Source organism: Sphaeramia orbicularis, chromosome 12, assembly GCF_902148855.1.
Source record: "Sphaeramia orbicularis chromosome 12, fSphaOr1.1, whole genome shotgun sequence".
Lineage (NCBI taxonomy): Eukaryota > Metazoa > Chordata > Actinopteri > Kurtiformes > Apogonidae > Sphaeramia > Sphaeramia orbicularis.
This window is the reverse complement of record NC_043968.1, coordinates 21,718,653-21,741,978: the sequence shown is the minus strand read 5'-3', so window position 1 is coordinate 21,741,978 and position 23,326 is coordinate 21,718,653. Positions and strand designations below refer to the sequence as shown.

General features: G+C 39.4%; 2 protein-coding genes across 9 annotated transcripts in view; both read left to right on the top strand.

Annotated features, from left to right (window-relative positions):
• Positions 1-3,699, top strand: part of dennd5b (DENN/MADD domain containing 5B) — an 85,297-nt gene extending 81,598 nt beyond the window's left edge. For all 8 annotated transcript variants that reach the window (XM_030148676.1, XM_030148675.1, XM_030148671.1 and 5 more), the window contains 3 exons: positions 935-1,061; positions 1,168-1,342; positions 3,061-3,699. In XM_030148676.1, the coding sequence (XP_030004536.1) occupies positions 935-1,061; positions 1,168-1,342; positions 3,061-3,244 (486 nt within the window). In that variant the 3' untranslated portion in view covers positions 3,245-3,699. The remainder of the gene's footprint in view (positions 1-934; positions 1,062-1,167; positions 1,343-3,060) is intronic.
• A 6,563-nt stretch (positions 3,700-10,262) lies between these two features.
• Positions 10,263-17,897, top strand: LOC115430217 (SIN3-HDAC complex-associated factor-like). The gene is made up of 6 exons (XM_030150142.1): positions 10,263-10,389; positions 12,450-12,577; positions 12,955-13,054; positions 13,994-14,108; positions 15,006-15,156; positions 15,280-17,897. The coding sequence occupies exons 2-6, from the start codon at positions 12,450-12,452 to the stop codon at positions 15,665-15,667; spliced, it is 882 nt and encodes a 293-aa protein (XP_030006002.1). The 5' UTR covers positions 10,263-10,389; the 3' UTR covers positions 15,668-17,897.
• The last annotated feature ends 5,429 nt before the right edge of the window (positions 17,898-23,326 follow it).

Sequence of the window (23,326 nt, the reverse complement as noted above, 5' to 3'; positions counted from 1 at the left end):
AGACCCAGTGCTACTTTTGTTGTAGTTCCCAAATGAACTTTTTCTATTTAAACCTTTCTTAAGTGATTTATAACTATTTATTATTATATTATTCTCTGGATTTTGCATTTTTCAGTGTAAATCATGTATTTTTCTGTATTTAATTCACAGATCATCTAGATGTGCATGAAAACTCAGAGTAAATTCAATGGTTATTATATCAAAACAGAGAAATCGGGCAAAAAAAAAAGGTCCTTTTTAGCCAGGATATCAATAACTGAATGTAAAATCATGTGTATCCAACCACTGTTGAATCTGTGTTGTAGAAGATGACAGTGTTTCCGTGTTCACTACGGAGCCTTTGAACGTCCAAGTGGGTCATATCTGATGACCATGAAAAGATGACAAACTGCTTTTTACGTCAGTTATTTTCATGTATTGATAGGATTAGTGGATGAATAGGTATTAAATATTTTAGATCAGTAGATGGTTTTGGTCACTGGTGGATGTTTGGGTCTTTTAGGGTTAATGGTATGTTTGTACTAAGATCAGCTAGAACCACTACTTCTGTCACATCTGTGGGGAAAAAAAGCCTGATCATGTTGTAGAGATATGACCCAGGTTATCTCAGCTTTTTTTCAGATAAACTTAATAACAGAAAACTTTTGTTACACTCTTGAAAACTTTAGAAATTATTAGAAAAATAAAGCAGCAGGAACTTAACTATTAGGATTCAGTTACGTGTGTTGGATGGATATGATTATATATTATTTCTGTTTTAGGTTGTTTTAGTGATCCTTAGTCTTGTATATCTTTTTCTATTCCATCCATCCATCTTCTTGTCTATTCTAAAAAGAAAAATCTTTACTCAGTTGTGTCATCTTCCAGTGTGTTTCATGTGTTTCTGTTCTCTATGTGCGTACTCACACTTGTTCTGTGTGTTGTTTGTGTGCAGAGAGGCAGCCTGACTGTCCTGCTGTGTGGAGAGAACAGCTTGGTCACAGCACTCGAACAGTTCTTCCACCACGGCTTCAGATCTGCACGGCTCTTCCAGAAGACTGTGTTCGTGTGGGACTTTGTGGGTAAGTGTGGATCTGCAGCGCCCTCTGCTGCTGCTAAGATGAACTGTGACCAACTCAAAAACAACCCTCTGTGGATCTCTAATGTTCTGTCTTCCAATAACTGCAGAGAAGGCCGTCGCCTACATGGAGACAGCTGACCAGATGGGAGACCTTCAGGAGACCACAGAGCCCCTGGGGATGACCTGTCAATCACTCTGTCGTTATGTCAACGCAATCAACTCCACCTCCAGGAGCATCGGAAAGGATGGGAAGTTCCAGCTCCTGGTTTGTCTCGGAGCCAGGTGAGGGGCCGGTTTCACAAAGATAGACCCAAACTGCGGCGTTAAAGCTCTAACTTATACTCAGTCTACAGATACATGCCTTAATGTGTCTGTTATACATTTAATTCAACACTTTTTAAAGACATTTTACTGGTCCTTTGTTTTATTTCATTTGCTTTTATGTCTGTTTATTCCTAGCAATTACAATTTTATCATTTCAAGTCAGTGATTTATTTGTTTTATTGCCTTTTCTTGGTTTAAGTGGTATTCTTTTTAATGCTGGATGACTGTGATTTTGCTGCAAATCGTATTTCATGCTTTTTGCAGCACATTATCCTAAACTATTTCCATCTGAAGTGAAATGTTCTATAAAAAATACAGTTTTCTTGCTTGCATTTTCAAACAATAAACAGTGACTGTTTCTGCTTCCACTTAAAACCACTCAGCCCATTTCACTCCAGCAGAAAACTTGCACTTTCACAAAGAGCAGATGGATACATAAATATATTTTGGTGTGAATGTGGTAGGTTTTAGTGTTTATTTTACCCCCACTGTTTAATATTTACTGCACCTAGCCAAAATGCTTTCTCCTCTAGTTTCTTATTCTATAATATTATTAAACCAAAATTACTATACTTATCAGTATTATGCCTGCCCCAGAGGGGGGGGGGAGAGTATAGATATACCAGGAATTCTGTCCATCCGTCTGAGATTTTTGTCAAACAGATTTTCAAAGACTAGTCCCCCAATTTTTTTCAAATCTGACACATGTTTTTTCCATCAGGAGGGGAGCAGTGCACAGTGTGATGGATGGATTATTTACAAGTTTTTGAAAATTTCAACTTAGTCCAACCAATTTCTTGCATACTGTTCACCCAATTCTTTTCAAATTTTATACACATGTTCTTTACATGTTCCTGTCTCTCAATTTTTGCTTCTTTTTTTTTTTTTTTTTTTTTACATTTTTGAAACGTTTATGAAAAGATTGAAAGTCAAGACTTATTAATTCCTGGGGAGCAGGAGGGGCAGAGTGTTGTGCGACCAGGTATTAGGAAGCTCCACTCACTCATTTCCTATATTTTTATCCTTTTTGCCAATTTGTTAGGTTCATCACTGTTACCATGGTAGCAAAGGTTTTGGTAACTTTCTACAGTTTAAAGAAACCAGATTATAGTTTGTGTCTAACTTATATTTGACTAATTTAACTCTATAAAGCTGTGATGGTGGATGATTTTTCCACACCGCTACCACCGCCACAATAATACTAGCAAATTAGGCTACTGGTATTATTATTATGTATTTTTGTATTATTACAACAATTATTATTTTCCCCCTCACTCCCCCCTCTCTCTTTCTCACTTTCATTCACACACCCCCCTTCCCCTTTTCCCTATCACCCCTAACCAAGCTACAGTGTTTAGTTGCTATTTACATTTATGATCCTTTTCGTTGTAATATGATGTTTTCGTTGTTGTTTGTCAATACTCTGTCGTTGTTGTTGTTTTTGGTTTGTTTGTTTATTTGTTTGATTCCCCCTTTATGTGTTGTTGTTGTTTTTCCGTCCACATTGTCTTGTTAAATATCACTAATTTAAAAAAAAAAAAAAAAAAAAAAAAGAAACCAGACTATAGTTTGTGTCTAACTTATATTTGACTAATTTAACTCTATAGAGCTGTGATGGTGAATGATTTTTCCACTTTTACAACACTACATGTATCTCTGCCGTGTTTGTTCTGCAGAGACCGTCTGCTGCCCCAGTGGCTCCCACTGCTGGTGGAGTGTCCAGTGATCCAGCAGATGTACGAGGACACCGCCCTACTCAGAGACCGCACCACTGTCAACGCCCTCATTGGAGTCCTGGAGACACTGCACGACTTCCCCATCACACTGGAAGCCTCGCTGGTCAAAGGCATCGACCTGTAACCCCAGAACGGACACAAGGCTGCCGCCGTGCTCTACGTTTACCTCCAAATTTTCCTTCACCTCCAACCACAGTCACCCACTGCTGTGAATAAATGTAGAGCCAGAGAAGAGTGGGGACAGGAAATCGAAAGGAAACAGACATTTAGTGACCAAAGCAGCATGTTCGCCTGCTTTAAGTGCAAAGTCAGGGCTTTGAATTAATCGTGGTTGCAGTATTATCAGCCCACCGGGGACTCTGAAAGACTGTTTCTAATTAAAAGACCATACCAGTGATTTTTACAATATTTTTCTTCATAAATGACAAGTCCTCCATAGTGTACCTTAGAGCCACACTCAGTCTGGATTTAGATTTAATCAATGTCAGGCTTTTATTAGACACGTCCTCCTGAAACCCAGTATGTAAAAGTTTGGGTTTTCTGCATTAAATACTTGCTCTGATTGGAAACAGCAAGATGGAGCATTTTTTTAAGATACACTTTTTATGGAATGTCCCTTGTACTGGACAGTGTTTTTTTTTTATTTTTGTTTGTTTATTTTAAGGGAAGCTTTTGTTCCCTACAGAGGACAGAAATGCAATTTTCATTGTTGAATGTTATGTTTTGATGAGCTTTGATTATAATATAGAATAATCACCACTCATTTATTAAAATATAGATAAATCAGCTCACTTTATTTGTCCCCATGGGGCAATTGGAAAGACACACAGAGCAGCAGAAGTGAACTAACTATTAAAATAAGTAGTTCCAGCCAATCTCAGAGTCTTTAATGGTGAGCTACTGTTCAGCTGAAGTTTCCTAAAACTAACTGAGACCAACGGCTGCTTGAAACTTAAGAAATCTCAAAGGAAAGGAAATGCTAATATAAAAACAAGCAGATGAAATGTTGTAAAAATACTGGTATGGTCTTTACATGTTGCTGAACAGACATTTCCTTGTATGCTAGCTGTTTGTAGCCTAGCCTTCCTCCTGTAGGTACGACTAAATAGACTGTGGGATGTACTTTTTGGTGTTTCCTTGTCTGTAACTGAAAGTGGTCCCACCCCCACCTTCTAGTTAGCATTAGCAAGCATGCATCTGGAAAGAAAAGGAGATTTAAGTCAAGTGTTTTTTTTTTTGCATATATAAATAGTTTAAAACAATCCTAACAGCACAGGACAACGTTTATGTTCAGACATTTAGTTTATAAGAAGGAAGAACCCTTGAATGTAGAACAAGATGAGAAGGATGTGGATGAGAGTCTTTACTGTGGCTGCATGGACATTCCTACAAAATTAAGTCCAGGTGTGTGAGTGTGTGTGTCATATTTTTAGGAAGTGAAAGCTCAGCGTATGTTTACCCTCAGTCTGATTGTGTATAGTTCCCGAATAATGTTTTGAGGTCATCTACTGTTTTCTGTAGGGTACTGCTGCAACACTGTTTGTTTGTTTGTGTGTGTGTGTGTGTGTGTGTGTGTGTGTGTGTGTGTGTGTGTGTGTGTGTGTGTGAGAGAGAGAGAGAGAGAGAGATGGTGTGAACTTCACATTAAGTTGTAACGAATAAGAACATGACATTATATTTTGCCAACACTGACATTAGCACAGAAGTTGAAGACCTCATATTAAGAGTTGATTATTTCTGTCAAACTACTGTTCACACTGAAAAAAATGTTCCCTCATATCAACACTTTTAGTAACATGGAACAAATGAACCACTTGCAGTTTTCATCAACTTAGATAAACTGAAATGCAGAAAGTGTTGGGTCATAATAACCACATCTTTTCTTCCAGTTTCTACAAGATGAATGTTACAAACGATGCATTTTCTGACATAACTGTTCAGTTTTGATAGTGTAACAAAGTTTGGAGCCTATCAAAACAGATTTGAACAGTTCCATCACTGACACTTAAGGGAGTGAGATGAGGAGATGTGTTGTCCAGAGCTGTAGTCAGGATGTGGTTCATCTATTTTAGCATAAAGACAGACAGCAAGATTTGATTTGACTGTCTACAATAATATCAATACTTCATAATCTCACTGTATAAAGTGAGCTGCAGCCACCCTTCCAACAATATTTAGTGCCAACATTTAAAACCATACCTCATTTTTGCAGTTTGTTCATGTATAGATAAAGTTCATAGGATGCAACAATAAATAGGAAAACTCATACATTGCAGGTTTAGCCAGCTTCCACACTATGCACGATTTACACCACCCTGACTCCAGCTCTGTACTTATTAATTCACAGACATGAAACTGATATTTTCTGAATAAAAGTAAAAAGCAAAGTAACAAAAAGGCAAATGGTGAAAAGAAATGAAATGAAAAGGTGTTGAGCTATAGTCATATACTTATACAACTTTTCAGCTTTTCTTTCCACTGGTCTGAGGGTAAACAAACTAACACAGGCATTATTTTTCTTCATTGGTCGTTCAAACTGAGGTCACTTCTCTCACTTAAACAGTATTCATTAGGGATTCATATTAGGTGCCGTTTAATACACATGGTTCACAAAAGGGCATTTACTGCAACTGTTTTTTTTTTTTTTTCTCTGTTTGGTCCTGTCTTAGCATGAAATGAAGCCATTCCATGCTGATTTCTGCTGTACGTGCAGTGCAACTACGTATAGTAGGGTTGAACCACGCCTTATATTTTACTCATATTCATTTATTGTAAAAGTACTTTTTTTTTCTACTGATGCAGCAGCCAGCAGATATGGGAGGAGAATTTAATGACTCTTTTTCTTCAATAGATTTTACTGCATGACAGATTTCCCTGTCTAGATGAACTCTTCAATTGTAAATATTCTCATTAGTGCATGTTGACATTTAGAGTCTGATGTGTTTATGTGTCTCCAATAAGTTCCCAGAGGAAAACTAGTTTGAAGCGGACAAAAAGCAAATCATACTTCCAATCCCATGTCCTTCTGTTTTAATCTAGTATTCCGTTTTTAGTATTGACTTTGTGAGAGATACAGCCTGCCAGAGTTTGCGTTGAATGTCTTGATTTCATGTATTTATTAATTTAATTCTTGTGGGGCTGAGATGACAGCACTGTTTTTAGGGTTGATAAAACCTGTGTAGTAACTGGAACTATTAAGTGTTAAAACGTAACCACTAGTGTCACCTCCATGTGTTTTGTTCATGTTTTGGTTTCTGTACTCCTGCCGCCGAGCCCCTGATGCCTTTACTGCAGGACTACAGCTCAAAAAGCACAATAACGGATTCCCTCTTCTGGTCACACAGAGCATGCAGCAGACAGTGAACGCACCCTAGCTGCCTTGTGGAGGACATTTCCTGTGGACTGTTGACTTCCCATTATCCAAGACTACTGCTTCCTTTGCTCTGCGGGTGGGTTTGTTTCATGGACATCCATGGTAATAACACTGACGAACTGGAAACGGACAATTCTACAGACGGTCACAACTACAGTGGTTGTATATCCTGGTCATAGCTGGACAAATAGAGTTTCATGTCTTTGTTTGACTGACTACTCTGTTCTGATATTTATTTTGCTTATTTCAATAAAAAAAACACCCTGTATGTTCAGTGTCTCAAGGGTTTGTGTATATCACCACAGACACGCCTAAGAGAAAACAATTAAATATTACTTTACAGTGAATCAAAAGTGGTTAAATTTGTTTTATCTTATACAATTATTTAAAATATTTACAATAAAAATAAACATGTGAAATACTCCTTTTCAATTGTTAATTTAGCAAAGATCATTGTTCTGTATGTGTATTCATCAGACTACATGGCATATGCTGATGCTTTCATGTGAGATTCACAATTTCACTTAACTAAAATCAAAATGTGCTATTTTTTTCAAATGTATAGATAGATATGTATAGATATGTCATATTTTCCATATTTACATGTAAAATAGATTGCAATGAAATATACTGAAAACTAGAGAATGATAAATACTTATAATTACGCAATAAGCCAAATACATTTATTACAGTTGTTTGCATGCATAACTCAAAGCATCTATTTTGCTCCACAATTTCAGTAAAACATAATGTGTGGGTATTGAAATGTTATTCATTTATTCAGTTGTTGCACTCTAGCAGCCACTTTATCTGGTTAAATAAAGGTTAAATAAAATGGTATGTAATGCATTAATCTACTGGATTTATAAATGTACACGTTATATTAGTAGAGCAGGAAGTGTTCTACAATTTGTAGGCACATCATAGTGTAGATAGATAGATAGATAGATAGATAGATAGATAGATAGATAGATAGATAGATAGATAGATAGATAGATAGATAGATAGATAGATAGATAGATAGATAGATAGATAGATAGATAGATAGATAGATAGATAGATAGATAGATAGATAGGCAGGCAGGCAGGCAGGCAGGCCTGTAATTGTCTGTTTGGCAGCAGAGCTGTAACAGTCTGTTGGAGAAGGTACTCTGCTGTCCGTCCAGTGTGTGGTGGAGAGGCTGCTCATTATTGTCCATGATGGATATCAGGTTCTTAAGTGTCGTCCTCTCCACAGATTACAGAGCCAGCCTTCTTGATAATTTTATCGAGTCTGTTGGTGTCCCTGGCGCTGATGCTGCTGCTCCAACAAACAGCAGCAAAGAACATGGCGCTGGCCACAACAGACTGGTAGAAGATCTCCAACATCTTGTTGCATATGTTGAAGGAGCTCAGCTTCCTCAGAAAATAGAGTCTGCTCATCCCCTTCTTGTACACAGCCTCGGTGTTGGATTTCCAGATCACCACTCCCAGGTATTTGTAGTTCTCCATCTCCTCCCCAGCCTCTCCCCTGATGCATAGTGGCTTTGAAGGTGTCCTCTTCCTCCTGAAGTCAATCACCATCTCCCTTCTCCTGTTGATGTTTAGCCTCAGGTGGTTCTGTTCAGTCCACTCCATAAAGTTGTCCTGTACCCCCCCTCCTCTCCCTCTCTTATACACCACACAACAGCTGAGTCATCAGAAAACTTCTGCTGATGACAAGACTCAGAGTTGTGCTGGAAGTCTGTGGTGTATAATGTGAAGAGGAAAGGGGAAAGTACAGTCCCCTGTGGAGCTCCTGTACCACTGACCACCACATCAGACAGGACACTGCCCACACGGACAAACTTTGGCCTGTCTGTCAGGTATCAGTAGGAGATCACTTAGCCGCTGACACCCATCACCTGTGGCTTCTCACCCAGTAGCAGAGGCTGGATGGAGTTAAAATCACTGGAGAAATCAAAGAATGTGATCCTCACAGTGCTTCCTCCACCATCCAGGTGCACATGAGCTCACTGCTGCAGGTAGATGGCAGCGTCAACTCCCAAATGGGGCTGATACACTAACTGCAGAGGGTCTAAAAACTTCTGCACCTGTGGCCTCAGCTGGGCTAAGAGCAGTCTTTCCAGGACCCCCATAACATGAGAGGTAAGAGCTACTGGTCTGTAGCTGGCTAGGTAGAGCTGACTTCTTCAGGACCAGAGCCAGGCAGGACATCTTCCACAGCACCGGTACTCTCTCCACACTGAGGCTCAGGTTGTACAGGTGTTTCAGGACAGAAGACAGCTGAGGGGCACAGGTCCTCAGTATCTTGGGGTAGATGCCAGGACCTAAAGCTTTCCACTGGTGTAGTCTCTCCAGCTGTCTCCTAACATGGCCTGTAGCATTGTGTGGGGGAGGGTGCTGTCGTCTTCAGTGGAGGTGGGGGAGGGAGAGGTGCTACATGTGAGAGGGGGGAAGGGTTGAAGTGTGTGGGACTGTGTGAGTGTGTCGGATTCATGAGGTGTTGGGGGGTGGGGGGGTGACAGCAGGTGAGCTGAACCTGTTGGAAACCAGTTTAACTGGTTTCCTCTGTCCAGGTTCTCTGATGTCTGTCCGTCCTTTCCCTTCATCCCTGTGATGTGCTTCATCCCGTCCACACGTCCCTCACATTGTTCTGCTGGAGTCTGGCTTCCAGCTTCCTCCTGTATACATCATTTGGTCAGTCTCTTCAACCTCCAGTTACCAGTGAATCTAATTCTGAATGTTCCTCCAGCTGTTTCTCTTTAATACCTCTTACCATTCCAGCCTTTTGTTGCTCCAATTCAATATTACTGAATGAGTATCCCATTAAAAATATATGGTAATACTGAATCTGATGGCAGCAGCACTCCAAAAAGTTGGAACAGGAGCAACAAAAGGCTGGAATGGTAAACAGCTGGAGGAACATTTAGAATGCATACAGGAGGAAGCTGGTATGGAAGTGATTAGTTGCCATAATCTAAATTAAAATGCATTTGAAGAAATGCTTTTTCATTTTATGTGAATATGAATATTCCCCTACAATTTGGCTTTAAAAATAAAAGACAGGTAGTGTGGTAATGTAAATTGTATTTTATAACCTCCATCTTCAGCTTCTTTATTATCTGCTGGTTTCAGAAGTAAACATCTTTTAGAAACTACAAACAGTTCATCTCCCTTAAGTAAAAATGTGATTAGGAAGTATTAATGTAATTTAGTACAAGGTGATATATTTAATTAAATATGTTAAATTGGATCATATCCATTTTAGAGCTCGAAGTAAGTCCATAAAACAGAAAAATATGTTTTCTTTTCCATTATGTAAGAGCAGAATGAAAACAAAAATGACAGGAATATAAATACATAAAGTACATATGGTACTAATTCAATTACATGTTATTACTAAACTGAAACAGGGCATTTATAAATAAGACCTTTGAGCTGAAGTCGTTCAAACATCTCCATGACAACCACATCTTGTTGAACCTAATTTTATAAGCGTTCTCCTCCGTGTCTGCCGGCGTTACGTCACTGACGTCAACGCTGTGTGTGAAGTGATTGGAGAAAAGCAGAAAATGGTGGCGCGGGAGGACCATAGCGCGCATGCGTAAACGTTTCTACTACGGCCACACTGGTTGTGTCAAGATCACCAGTTTAAACCTGTTTAGATACCGGAAGTTGAAAACTGTTCCATTTAAAATAATGATAGTGTGACTCCTCAAAGAGGTTGAGTGTTTTACTTTGACAGGACTCAAGGGAAGTGCATCGTCGTCCGCCGGTCGTGTTGGTGTTTTATCGGCGGAATGTTACAACTGATGGTGTGCAGCCGTTTTGTTAAATGTTAAATGAGAGACACTTCCAAAGCACTTCAACATAACCATCCAACACTAGTGTGAGCCCTTCTACTTTGGAGCAAGGTAAGTGTATTATCAGGCATGAAATACAGAATAAAAGTGTCTGTCTGTAGTCGGAGACGGCTGGTGGGGGTTGCGGTAAAGTTACCGGAGGATGGTGGTGATTTGTCTGGAGCCCGAGCAGCTGCGAAAAACTGTTAAAAACTGAACAAAACGCGCATGTGAAAGTGTTAAGGCTGTAACATTTGTAAACATCAGTACAGTGTTAGTGTTTGGGTGGTGTGCTGGTTGGTGTGTGCTTTGGTAGTTGGCGGTCGAGCGGACAGACGACGTACATTTTTAACAGCGGGCAGGTAAAGAAAACCGAAATTAAAAAGTAAATAAAAAACAAACTTTATTTTTGTGTTTCTGTGTTGGTCCAAATAGTAACTACAGCACATTCTACTGTCAGCAGGACAAACCCTCGACCTGCCAGTTTTCCTTCCGACGGTTACTTTCCCAAATCGAAGCCACTAAATCCTAACCTTTCGTGTGTTGCTGGTGTTAAAGGTTAAAAGTTGCTAGAAATGTTCGGACCTTAAATTGGTTCACGAATAATGTGTAAAAGCTGAGCTCGACTTTGTTGTTAGGGTGGTGGGTGTGTTTTCTGCGTCACCGACCAGCCCCCCTCAGAAGCCTTCAGCTGGACACGGTGCAGAAGAAAAGGCATCAGGTGTTGGGTTTCCGTTTTAACACTGTTACATGGCTCATATTTAACTCTGTGGGACATTGAGTTAAAATAGTGTGACTAGTTCTGCTTTTAAAAAAAACAAGAAAAGCTCGTGAACGCTGTTTTTTTTTCTTTTTCTTTTGCATCCATTGTCGGACGTCAAGTGTGCTGTCTCTGAGATGAGCATTTCCGACCGTAATCCTAAAATATCTGAACATCCTCCCAGTCCATCACTTCCAGTTTTATGTGTTTAAAGCCAGTTCAAGGGTGGGAAGACCGGTTTTCGGCCATCTAACCCACTCCACTTAACCGTGCCATAGCCCACTTTATTGTTTTGGCGGAACTTCCGTTTTTCTTTCACTATGGGGAAGACAAACGGGGTCTGCCAGAGACCAGGAGCGTAAGGAAGCATATATCTGCTCAGACTGAGACTTCTGTAGACTTTGCTCTTCATCATTCACCGAATCTCATATCGCACTGAAACGATAATAAACTCTGAAAGCCTCCATTGTCTGCTTAGTAAGGATTTCGTGATGGCTCTGTCCACTCTCCGGTGACATCCATGTCGTTATTACAGAGCACCACGCCGCCTCCTGCATCCATCCATTCATCCATCCATCCTGCATCCATCCGTTCATCCATCCTCTGCCATGTGCCAGCTCCGTCAGGACAGGGTTACACAATCATTGGAGGCTGCCTGCATCACCATGCAGCGTCACCCATCACCACTTTAACACATTTATCACAATATAAGATACTGCCTTTAGGAATTCTAGGACATAGTCAAAAATATGTCATTTCTTCTTGGTTCTGGCATTTTAATGGAGAATCCGTCCAGTCTGTGTTAACGTATGTCGCTTTCTGATTAGTTCTTAACGGGCTGATCATGATAAAATGGAGTAAAGTGAGTCCAATACATCCCTAAAAGCAGAGTGTGTGTATGTTAATATGAGGTGTTTGTCGGCGGTCAGCTCGGTTCAACATCCACATGTCGAGCCTCCAGTTGCATCAGCACCATAGTTGCATAACATGCAGCCGGGCCACGCTGTGCCTTCCCCACTGATGCTCAGCCTGATACCCTGCCTCAGCCGCTACACCCCTCCTCTCCCTCCATCCAAAGGAGCGGTTTACGCGACACATGACGTAAATGCGCATATTATACACATATAACGCACGAAAGGATGCGCTCTGGAAGACAGGATTTATCCAAACAACGCTATAGTATACCTATTTCTACCAGTAAACCTTTAGTGAAAGAAGTAAAAGTTAACTGACTATAATTTGAAGTCACAGTTTTTAAAAATTTGCCACAATTCTAATCTTTTTTTCTTTGGATCGGCACTTGAAGCCTTAAGTTTATAGGAGCTGCAGCATCAGTCTATAACTGTATGTTTCTTTGACTGTGCTACTGTAGATGTTTGGCTTCCACAAGCCGAAGATGTACCGGAGTATAGACGGCTGCTGCATCTGCAGAGCCAAGTCCTCCAGCTCCCGCTTCACCGACAGCAAACGCTATGAGATGGACTTCAAGAGCTGTTTTGGGTGAGTCAGCTGCAGCTTCCATAGCTCCATACAGGTGACTCAGAAACACTCAGCAAGAGTGTACATCAGGGGTTTCCTCTGGTCTGAAAGTGGTGTCAGTTTTCAGTTAGACAACCTTGTGTAATTCTCCAAAATTAGTAATGTAATATGTTATTGTTTTGTTTTTTTTTTCCATTTAGGGAACTTGCATCTACAGTTGAGACCAGAAACTTCCACACACTGACTAAACTAGACACACTCCAAAAGTTTAATTTCACTTTATATTTCCTCTCTTTGTCCAGTTCACCTGACTATTTCATTTAGTTTCAACTTTAATTTGACGTTAGTCTGTTTAAACTATGAGGTGCTCAGCTGGTTTGTCTTTTTTGTGGCTGTAGATTGTCTGAGCTGCGATGTGGTGACATCTGTAATGCCTGTGTCCTCCTCGTCAAGAGGTCGAAAAAACTTCCAGCTGGTTCCAAGAAGAACTGGAATCATGTAAGTAAACTCCAATGATTAAATGATTAGTTGTCGACTTTTGTTCAGTACCTTTTTATATAATCACAGGATTCTTGCATCTTGAAAAGTATGGAGTTTTGATACGCTGTTTTCCAGACCTTGAAAAGTTTGGAATTTTGTGTGGAAGTCTTAATGAAGTATGGAAAAAAGTTTCTCTCATAGTCGAATTTTAGAGTGTGCTCAAAGGCACATGATCTTGTAAGATAAAAAATACATGAGGAAAACATGTATAACAAAACTGGATATGATTTCACTAACTGGTCGGTACTGGAATGATTCTAGTGCAACTTGTTTGTGTGATATCCATGCACTTTTGTGATTTTCATATGTTTTGAAAACATTTCTGTCAGTAAAAGGTATTTTACTGCAAATTATGCATTCATTCATACATTTATTAGAATGAACGTTTCTACTACACACAACAGGTAGAATCTCAACCAGAAAAGTAGGCTCACAAGTACTGTATAAAAATTAATAAAGTCCAGGTCTTCGTAGAAAAAATTAATAGTTTTGGAAAAAAGTCTGGAATTTTTATTTGGATAAAGAGCAAGCACTCTGAATCACTTAATCATTTTGAGTGTTTTTTTGAAAAATATATGAAATTCTTTACCGTGTTCGGATCCTATCTTCTTAAATGCAGCTATATTGTGATTCCCTGTGTGACATTAAACTGAATATCTAGGGGTTGTGAACTCATCAAGACATCTGAACACATCACCTTGAGCGTTGGGAAACACTTTTATGCCATTGTCTGCCATTTTATAGACCAAAAAATTAAACAACAACGGAAATGATTGTTTTTTTGCAGCCCTTCATATGAAGAAACATTCTTCAGTATAGCAGTGACCTGAACTATAATTCCTTGTTTCACATCCTTGTGGCACTGCTGTAAACCTATACATTCTGTTGTGGTTTCAGGTGGTTGACGCCAAAGCTGGATCAAGTACAAAAGCCACACTGAGAACAAAGAAGATGAAGAAGAAGGTGTGGCCGAGCCAGATTAGCCGGGTGCAGAGTGAGCTGAAGAGAAACAGTAAGCAGCCCTCTCAGTAATGATGGAGCAGTAACCTTTGTATTGTGATTACACCTGTTCCTGATGTTTTTTTTTAGCACTCTGACATGTGTATAAGCAGCATCAGAGTCAGACTGAAATTATATATATACCATACATTATACTTTATTCTTTAAAACTGAGTCTGTTACATAAACTTTTAGGATACCCTAGTGATTTCTTAATGATTGTCTTAATTACATCTCGTCATAATGGTAAATTATCAGATAACATTCAACACTATTTACAAACAGTGGTGACAGAACTGATTTGTTGGTCACCTGTGAGAGGCAAGGGCTTTGACTGGCATCTTCTGAACAGACTCAAAGGTTATCTCAAGTACATTTACTTGACCAGTAGGTGCCTCCAAGCACTGACACCCATAGTCTGTTTTCTGGTTTCTTGTAAAATAAGAATGAGCCACAACTAGTAAGAAAATGTAATTTCACTCTAAATATATCTAATTTATGTAGCAGAAATTAATGTGGTCATTATATCAGCCCTTTTAACAAAAAAATGCAGCTTGGACACAAATGAGTTTGTCCATGTGTCATAAAGTCCACATGTGATGTGAGTGACGTTAATGAGTCTTATAAATGGTATATGTAGCACACTCTCATTGCCGGTAGAAGACCATTCCAACATTTACTTCCCTCTACTGCCTTACTGTGTTTCTTTTTACGTGTTTGTAAAGGGACCACCCAGTAAAGCATTACTCAGTATGAGAAAATAGCATATTTGCTCCAAAACACCTTAGACATAACAGACAAATACTGCAGGTGTCAATGTTTCCAGATGAGCAACACCACTGAGGCCTCTGTTAACATTACTGTTTCTTAAATGTTGCTAAAAAGGATTCTGTGTGTGTGTCCCTGCCAGACTCAGACGCCCACAGCACCACCTCTAGTGCTTCACCTGCACAATCGCCAAGCTACAGCAACCAATCAGACGAAGGCTCGGACACAGAGCTTTCACCCAACACCACTGACTCCCCTGCTTTCTCTTTCCTCGACCTGACTTATTGGAAAAGGTAACTGTCAATTAATGTTACCAGTGGTGAGCTGACAGTCCCAGATGTCAGATATATGTGTGATATACAGTATGTATGAATATATTTGGGTCATACTGACAGACGGTCTGTTGTGTGTTTTAGGCAGAAGGTGTGCTGTGGCATCGTGTACAAGGGACGCTACGGAGAGGTCATCATCGACCCCCACCTGTACAAGCCCTGCTGCCAGAGGAAACCCAAACTGCAGCAGCCAGAGGAGGAGGAGGAGGAGGAGGAGGAGGAGCAGCAGCAGGAGGAAGAGGAGGAGGAGCAGCAGCAGAAGGAGGAGAAGGAGGAGGAGCAGCAGCAGAAGAAGGAGGAGGAGGAGGAGCAGCAGAAGAAGGAGGAGGAGGAGCAACAGAAGGAGGCAGAGGTGGCAGCTGTAGTGGAACAAGAAACAGGAGAGTATGAAGTGAGCACATCATCTGCCCCCACAACTAAACAAGAAGAGGAGATGGATGACAAAGAGGAGCAAGGGGGAGGAGCATGGTGATGGTATAGTCTTCCCATACATCCGCCCAGTATGAGACGCTAACTGATCATACTCAGTAACCAAACCTAAAACAAACAGTTCAAACCAAACCTCACTTTAACTTTCACTTTTTTCAAGCTGCTGCAGCCTTTCTGTCTACCTTGGATATCACAAGACTGGATCCCTGTCTCCAGTGTCTTGGCTTTTGCTATGAGATTTTTTGTTTTGTCTATATTTATTTAGTTGACTCAGAAATGCTGGATCACTGAGTACTGCATGAAAACCTAGAGACCTCTGGATGGTCACATTCCATGTAGGACTGGACCATGAACAGATGAGCAGTTTGGCTTGTCCTTTGCAATTTACTTGTACAAAGTTTCTTCATTACCTGCTCAAACCTGAGATTATCTGTTCTTTTGTTGATAATATGTGTATTCTTGGCTTCATTAAGTTTTCTGAAGGTATGTCATAGTGTCTTACAGATTTTTTTTTTTTTAATTATGAAGTCAATGCCAATAATAAATACATGCCAGACCACTTTGATTATAGTACTACAAGCAGAGTTACAAGATGGTTCAAGAACCTGATTGGATCTAAGAGCAGCTCAGTTCACTGTGTACATCTCAGCAACTTGGCACACATTCTTCCACTTGTACAGCAGTTTATAACCTCAGATGGTGTCCTAATGCTAATGTATGTGTGTTAGATGTATAGAAGTTGTATAAAACTGAATGCGCTTCCTCAAGTCTAAGGGGCGCGCGCTCATCCAGAACCGACAGTTTTCATTTATGATCGCACAAATTCACACAGTCCAATCAGTTCAGCAAAGCAGAATTTCTCACAAAAGCACCACAAAGAGTTTGAAACTGCTCTTATATGGATGCTTATGTGACTAGACAGAGCACTATTTGTCTTTCTCTAATTTTACAGGTGTAGCACTAAAAAGGCACAACCCTACACATCACCTAGAGTGATATTTTTTTTTATTTTTAAAACCGCTTATTATTAGTTCAGGTGTTTCATTGCCAAAAAGTGATAATGATGACGACTCCTCTGTGTGTCCATTTTGCTCATGTCCTGTTGAAACTGTAGAGGAAAGGTGACAAACCATGCCTTTGGGTCACGGTTGTTGCAGAGAACAGATCCATGGCACACATAGAAAGCACAAACGAATGTTCAGATACCTCAGCACAGGTCCAGATGCACCCTCAACTGTACCATTATAAGCTAAATAGAACCTCAGGAAGATGGTGTAATAAGTTATAGTGTTGCCATCAGCTTTTCTAGTCCTGATGGAAGGGGCTCCGTAGCTATTTATATGTATATGAGTGTCATAAATGAGCCCTGTTTCCACAGAGGATTTTGTTAGTAGTTGTTTTACTTTCAGGCTTTTAGAGGTTTATGGTAGGACTCTTAAAGCTAGGGTTATTTTGCGTTAGTTTTCCACACCTTATTTTGCAGGCTGCTGATGATGTTGTACAGCTTGAATAAATGTGTGTGTGTGTATATAAATAAATGAGTGTCTTTAAGCTACAGATACATTTCCTCCGTCTGAACCATTTCAAAACACTTTGATCAGTAATCACAAAACCTGCTAATGTCAGGTAGATTTGGAGTTCACTGATTTCAGGAATGTTGCAATTTCACACACTCTGAGGAAGTGTATGATCTGTTTTGAGATTATTTTCTAAAAGACAAACCCATCCTAAAGAAGCTTTGTCCTTGCTGCTGAATTGTGGTATTTGTCTGTAAACACAGGTGTGGATCTGACAGACTACTTTTTTCAACTTAACATTTTTCCCTTTCAGCTGAAGTGTTCCTTCATATCTAGAGTAGTATCTGAAACTATTTATTAAATTATCCTTTGAAGTATTTACTTTCACTACACTGCTGTATTCATTGCTCTTTATGGACATATTTTGGGATGTTTGCGTGATGCTGCCATATGGACTGAACGCAGTGGAAATGATTGTATTAAACTGTACTTTTGTTGTAGGAATATATTTAGTTACTGTAGTTTAGAGATATTCGTACTCATGATACGTAGAGATGTTTTTGTCTTTAGTGACATTAGCATGTGATGTAGAGCAGCAGTTACTCTAGAAAAGATGCGTTTTATTATTCTGTCAATGTACTGGTTCATTTTGCAGAGACAGATGCACTGTTTGTTCATTTCTAAAATCAAAGTTTGTATTTTTATACGCACATGTAATTTCTACCTGGTAAATAAATGTCATTGGTCTTGTTTGGGGTTTGTCTCCTAGTGCTGCTGATTTTTAAAGAACCTCTATTGATAGTATTCAGCACTGCTTCTACATTAACTCATAAGGACCCAGTGCTACTTTTGTAAAGGAATTTTTCTCTTTAACTTTTTTTAAGTGGTTTATCTTCATTTATTATAATATCTTCTATAGTTTGACTTTTTCACTGTAAATCATGTATTTAGCTATATTTATTTTAAATATTCATGAAAATTCTGAGTTAATTCTAAGGTCAAAATGCAGAAAACTGAAGAAATAGTGACTTTTTTCAGCAAATATATCAATAACTGAACACAAAAACATGTGTCCCAAACCACTGTCACTGGTCCAACTCCATGGGTTTTACTGATGAATCAGTGTTGTAGAAGATGATGGTGTTTCCACATTCACTGCGGAGCCTCTGAACGTTCAAATGGGTCACATCTGATGACCATGAAAAGATGCCAAACTGCATTTTACACTAATTATCTACAAGTATTGATATGATTATTGGATTAACAGGTTTTATACATTATAGATCAGTAGATGGTTTAGGTTGACGGTGGATGTTTGGGTCTTTATGGGTAAAGGATGCAAGTGAGTAGCATTAGGAACTATACACCGTACAGTGCATCCTCTATCAGCTGTGGGTGACTGACGGGAGAAATGATTCACAGTTTGTACTTCCACAGTCACCAAAGATAATGTTTGTCCAAAGTTACTTTAAGGATGGGCCTGAAGTGTAAGATATAAATAATGTCCTCTAGAGGTCATATAGACAAGGTAAATATTACGAAGAATGTGAGTTAATGTATGGGTTCCAGATGTTTGGACTATGGGATTCACAAGGAGATGTTGGGACCTTTAGGACCCCAAGTTATGGTGGAGAGAAGCCAAGACCCTATATAAGGCGATAGAACAAAGAACCCAAGTTGAGACGGCTTTTGTGTGTGCATGTGACAATGTCTTCTCCCAGATCTGACTTAATAAATACCTCAATGGAAGATTAAAGAAGTATCTGAGTTTTGAGTCACCACCAAGAAAATCATCCTATCAGTTACAGTCGCTAAAGGTGCAAATAAGAACTGCAGCATCTATGTCAGAAAAGGAGGGCAGACCCCTCTCATGATCCATAGAAAGAGGAGGGGGGTCATCTGTTTGTCAAATAAAATGTTGAATACTGAAATGCTTTTTTCCCCACTTACTCCAACCTTCACACCTGAACCCAAATACTCTGAAAAAAACTCAACTGTGATTTCCAGTGTATCATGAAGTACTTGTGCCAAGTGTTACTGGATCCACTGATCACACCAAACCTCTAAATGACATTCTTTAATGATTATATAACTGGACCATAGGCTGATACTGGGATTAAATATGCATCTCTACCAGAACACTTTGTCCCAATAACATTTATAAGTCATTCTATTAATTTCATTTTACTTTTTTTTATATATATATACATGCTGTCATGCTTATTTAATTTTTTACCCCCAAAATATGAGGATGGTCTTTGTCACTGAATGTTCCACAGTTACAAGCTGACTCACTCTCTACCTCATTTCATTCATTATTACTCTCAGCACACTGGTAAGGGAATCATTATTTAGCAGAGAGTATCTGGAAAACACAACACTGACATTAAATAAATGAGGATTCACAGGGAAACTAGAAAAAAAATAAAGTGGGTGCTGCCATCATGTGGTTACTGTAAACAACTGTAGTAGTTTATTCACAGAATCATCAGTGAAACAGCACAATAGAGAAATGCAGTCATGTATTTGATATTATACACAGTATGGATGTGTGTATTAAACTGCATCTCCTGATGAAAAGAGTGACATATTTATTCCTCTGTTTGTTAAACCATGCGGAAAAAAACTCTGAACATGACATCACTTGCAAATGTAACAGTACCCTGAACAGCAGTGTTGAATTGTTCTGCTATTAATATAAAAAGAGCTGCACTTCTAAAGGCCTCAGGCAGTGAAACAGATGTTTGCCTTGTGCTTTTGTATTTGCAACGTGACATTGAAAAATTCTGGTTTGTCCAGTATCACCCATCCTGTCACTGCTCTTTGAAATGTGTTCATTCAGAATACAGCTGTGTTCAAAATAAGGGCAGTGTGTTTAAAAACCTGAACAAAGCTCAAAATCCTTGTAATCATTTTTATTTCCATACATTGGGAACACTGCGTAATATATTCTAAATCAAAACATGAAGAAAAATGTATAATTTTTTGATTACTAAAAACCTGAATAAAGCTCAAAATCCTTGTAATAATTTTTATTTCCATGCATTGGGAACACTGCGTATCATATTCTAAACCAAAACATGATGAAAAATGTATAATTTTTTTTGATTACTTTACAGAAAATGAAGAAAAAATAATATTGGGCTGTTCAAAAAAAATCTGTCTGCATTTTTCTATACAAAGTCAAATTTCACTCACTTATCCATATAGTTGTGATAGCATTTATTTTATAGTTACATTAATGGTAGAGGTTTCTATTATTTGTACATTTGTTGTCGGCTTGTGAACGAAGGGTCGCTGGTCCAATTCCATGGACTGGCAGGAAAAGTTGTTGGCTGATGTGCCCTTGAGGAAGGCACTTAACCCCCCCCCCCCCCATTTGCTCCCCAGGTACTTGATATGGCAAGCCTGCTGCTCTTAGTCTGCAGTGTGTGGTGTGTTCCTGCATGTTCTAGTGATGGGTTCAAAGCAGAGGTTAAATTTCAATGTGTGGTGCATGTTACTGACAATAACAAAGAATCTTAAAAGAAGAATCTTATTTTATATCCACTGTTAATACTTGTATGTGTAGTAATCATCACAGAGCTTCAGTCTATAGACCTAAAAACCACCAACCACATCAGAAATCTAGGTGTGGTGATGGACTCAGACCTAAATTTTGAAAAATATATCAAAGCAGTCACAAAATCAGCTTACTATCACCTTAAGAACATCTCAAGGATAAAAGATCTTATGTCTCAGCAGGACCTAGAAAAACTAGTCCATGTGTTCATCTTCAGTCGGCTTGATGATTCTAACAGTATCTTTACAGGTCTACCTAAAAAATCCATTAGACAACTGCAGCTCATTCAGAACTCTGCTGCTAGAGTCCTCACGAAGACCAGAAAAGTGGACCACATTAGTCCAACTCTGAGGTCCTTCCACTGGCTGCCTGTCCGTCAGAGGATAGACTTTACAGTTCTGTTGCTGGTCTATAAAGCTCTGAATGGTTTAGGACCAAAATACATCAGTGACCTCCTGACCCAGTATGAACCCACCAGACCCCTCAGGTCATCTGGATCCAGTCTGTTGTCAGTTCCCAGAGTCAGAACCAGACACGGAGAAGCTGCGTTCAGCTTCTATGCTCCACATGTCTGGAACAAACTCCCAGAAAGCCTCAGATCAGCTGAAACACTGAGTTTATTTAAATCCAGGTTAAAGACCCACTGTTCTCAGCTGCATTTGAGTAGAGTTTTTATTCTTTTAAGCTTAAAGTTTTTATCTTTTTTATTTGCTTATCTGTTTTATCTATTTACCTAATTTTGTTTTGATTTGTTTGTTTGTTTGTTTTTCTTATGCCTATACTTTTTATTGCTTCTGCTGTAACGCTTTTAATGTTTTATGTAAAGCACTTTGAATCGTCTTGTACATGAAATGTGCTATAGAAATAAACCTGCCTTGCCTTGCCTGGTAGTATTAACAGTTATGGACATTTGTTCTATTGGTAATTATACTAACACCAGCTGATCTACTTTTTAACAGTTCAAGTTCAGTTTGCTGTGCATCTATGTCTCTCCCTACTTCCCCCCTTCTCCCTAATCTCTCTCTCTTTTTTTTCTCCTCCTTTACCCTCTCTCTTTAACTCTAACTGGTCCAGGCAGACGTCCATCCTCCAGGAGTAGTACTATAGTATAGTACAGTATAGTATAGTATAGTTTAGTATAGTAGTAGTAGTAGTAGTGGTAGTGGTAGTGGTAGTGGTAGTGGTAGTGGTAGTAGTAGTGGCAGTGGTAGTAGTAGTAGTAGTGGTAGTGGTAGTGGTAGTGGTAGTGGTAGTGGTAGTGGTAGTAGTAGTAGTAGTGGTAGTAGTGGCAGTGGTAGTAGTAGTAGTAGTAGTAGTAGTAGTAGTAGTAGTAGTAGTAGTGGCAGTGGTAGTAGTAGTAGTAGTAGTAGTAGTAGTAGTGGCAGTGGTAGTAGTAGTAGTAGTAGTAGTAGTAGTGGTAGTGGTAGTAGTAGTAGTAGTAGTAGTAGTAGTAGTAGTGGTAGTGGTAGTAGTAGTGGTAGTGGTAGTAGTAGTAGTGGTAGTAGTAGTAGTAGTGGTAGTGGTAGTGGTAGTGGTAGTGGTAGTAGTAGTAGTGGTAGTAGTAGTAGTAGTAGTAGTGGTAGTGGTAGTGGTAGTGGTAGTGGTAGTGGTAGTAGTAGTAGTAGTGGTAGTAGTGGCAGTGGTAGTAGTAGTAGTAGTAGTAGTAGTAGTAGTAGTAGTAGTAGTAGTGGCAGTGGTAGTAGTAGTAGTAGTAGTAGTAGTAGTAGTAGTAGTAGTAGTAGTAGTGGCAGTGGTAGTAGTAGTAGTAGTAGTAGTAGTAGTGGTAGTGGTAGTAGTAGTAGTAGTAGTAGTAGTAGTAGTAGTAGTAGTGGTAGTGGTAGTAGTAGTAGTGGTAGTAGTAGTAGTAGTAGTAGTAGTAGTAGTAGTAGTAGTAGTGGTAGTGGTAGTGGTAGTAGTAGTAGTAGTAGTAGTAGTAGTAGTAGTAGTGGTAGTAGTAGTAGTAGTAGTAGTAGTAGTAGTAGTAGTAGTAGTGGCAGTGGTAGTAGTAGTAGTAGTAGTAGTAGTAGTAGTAGTAGTGGTAGTAGTAGTAGTAGTAGTAGTAGTAGTAGTGGTAGTGGTAGTGGTAGTAGTAGTAGTAGTAGTGGCAGTGGTAGTAGTGGTAGTAGTGGTAGTAGTAGTAGTAGTAGTGGCAGTGGTAGTAGTAGTAGTAGTAGTAGTAGTAGTAGTAGTAGTGGTAGTGGTAGTAGTAGTGGTAGTGGTAGTAGTAGTAGTAGTAGTGGCAGTGGTAGTAGTAGTAGTAGTAGTAGTAGTAGTAGTAGTAGTAGTAGTAGTGGCAGTGGTAGTAGTAGTAGTAGTAGTAGTAGTGGTAGTGGTAGTAGTAGTAGTGGCAGTGGTAGTAGTAGTAGTAGTAGTAGTGGTAGTAGTATTGGAGTAAAGCTGTGAAACTCTTGTCCACTCCAGAGGACACAGATGAACTGCTGTGTCTCAGGAGGATGAAGTTGAACTAAAGCTGTCAAACATATTTGTATTTCCTTCTCCCACAGTCAAACCCACTCATGTGTCATGTGGACTGTGTTTCTGCTTCTGTTCCTTTAAAACAACGTTAGTGAAACAGGCAGCACGTGCAGTGGAATAAATCCACTCATCTGAATGTGCAGACCTG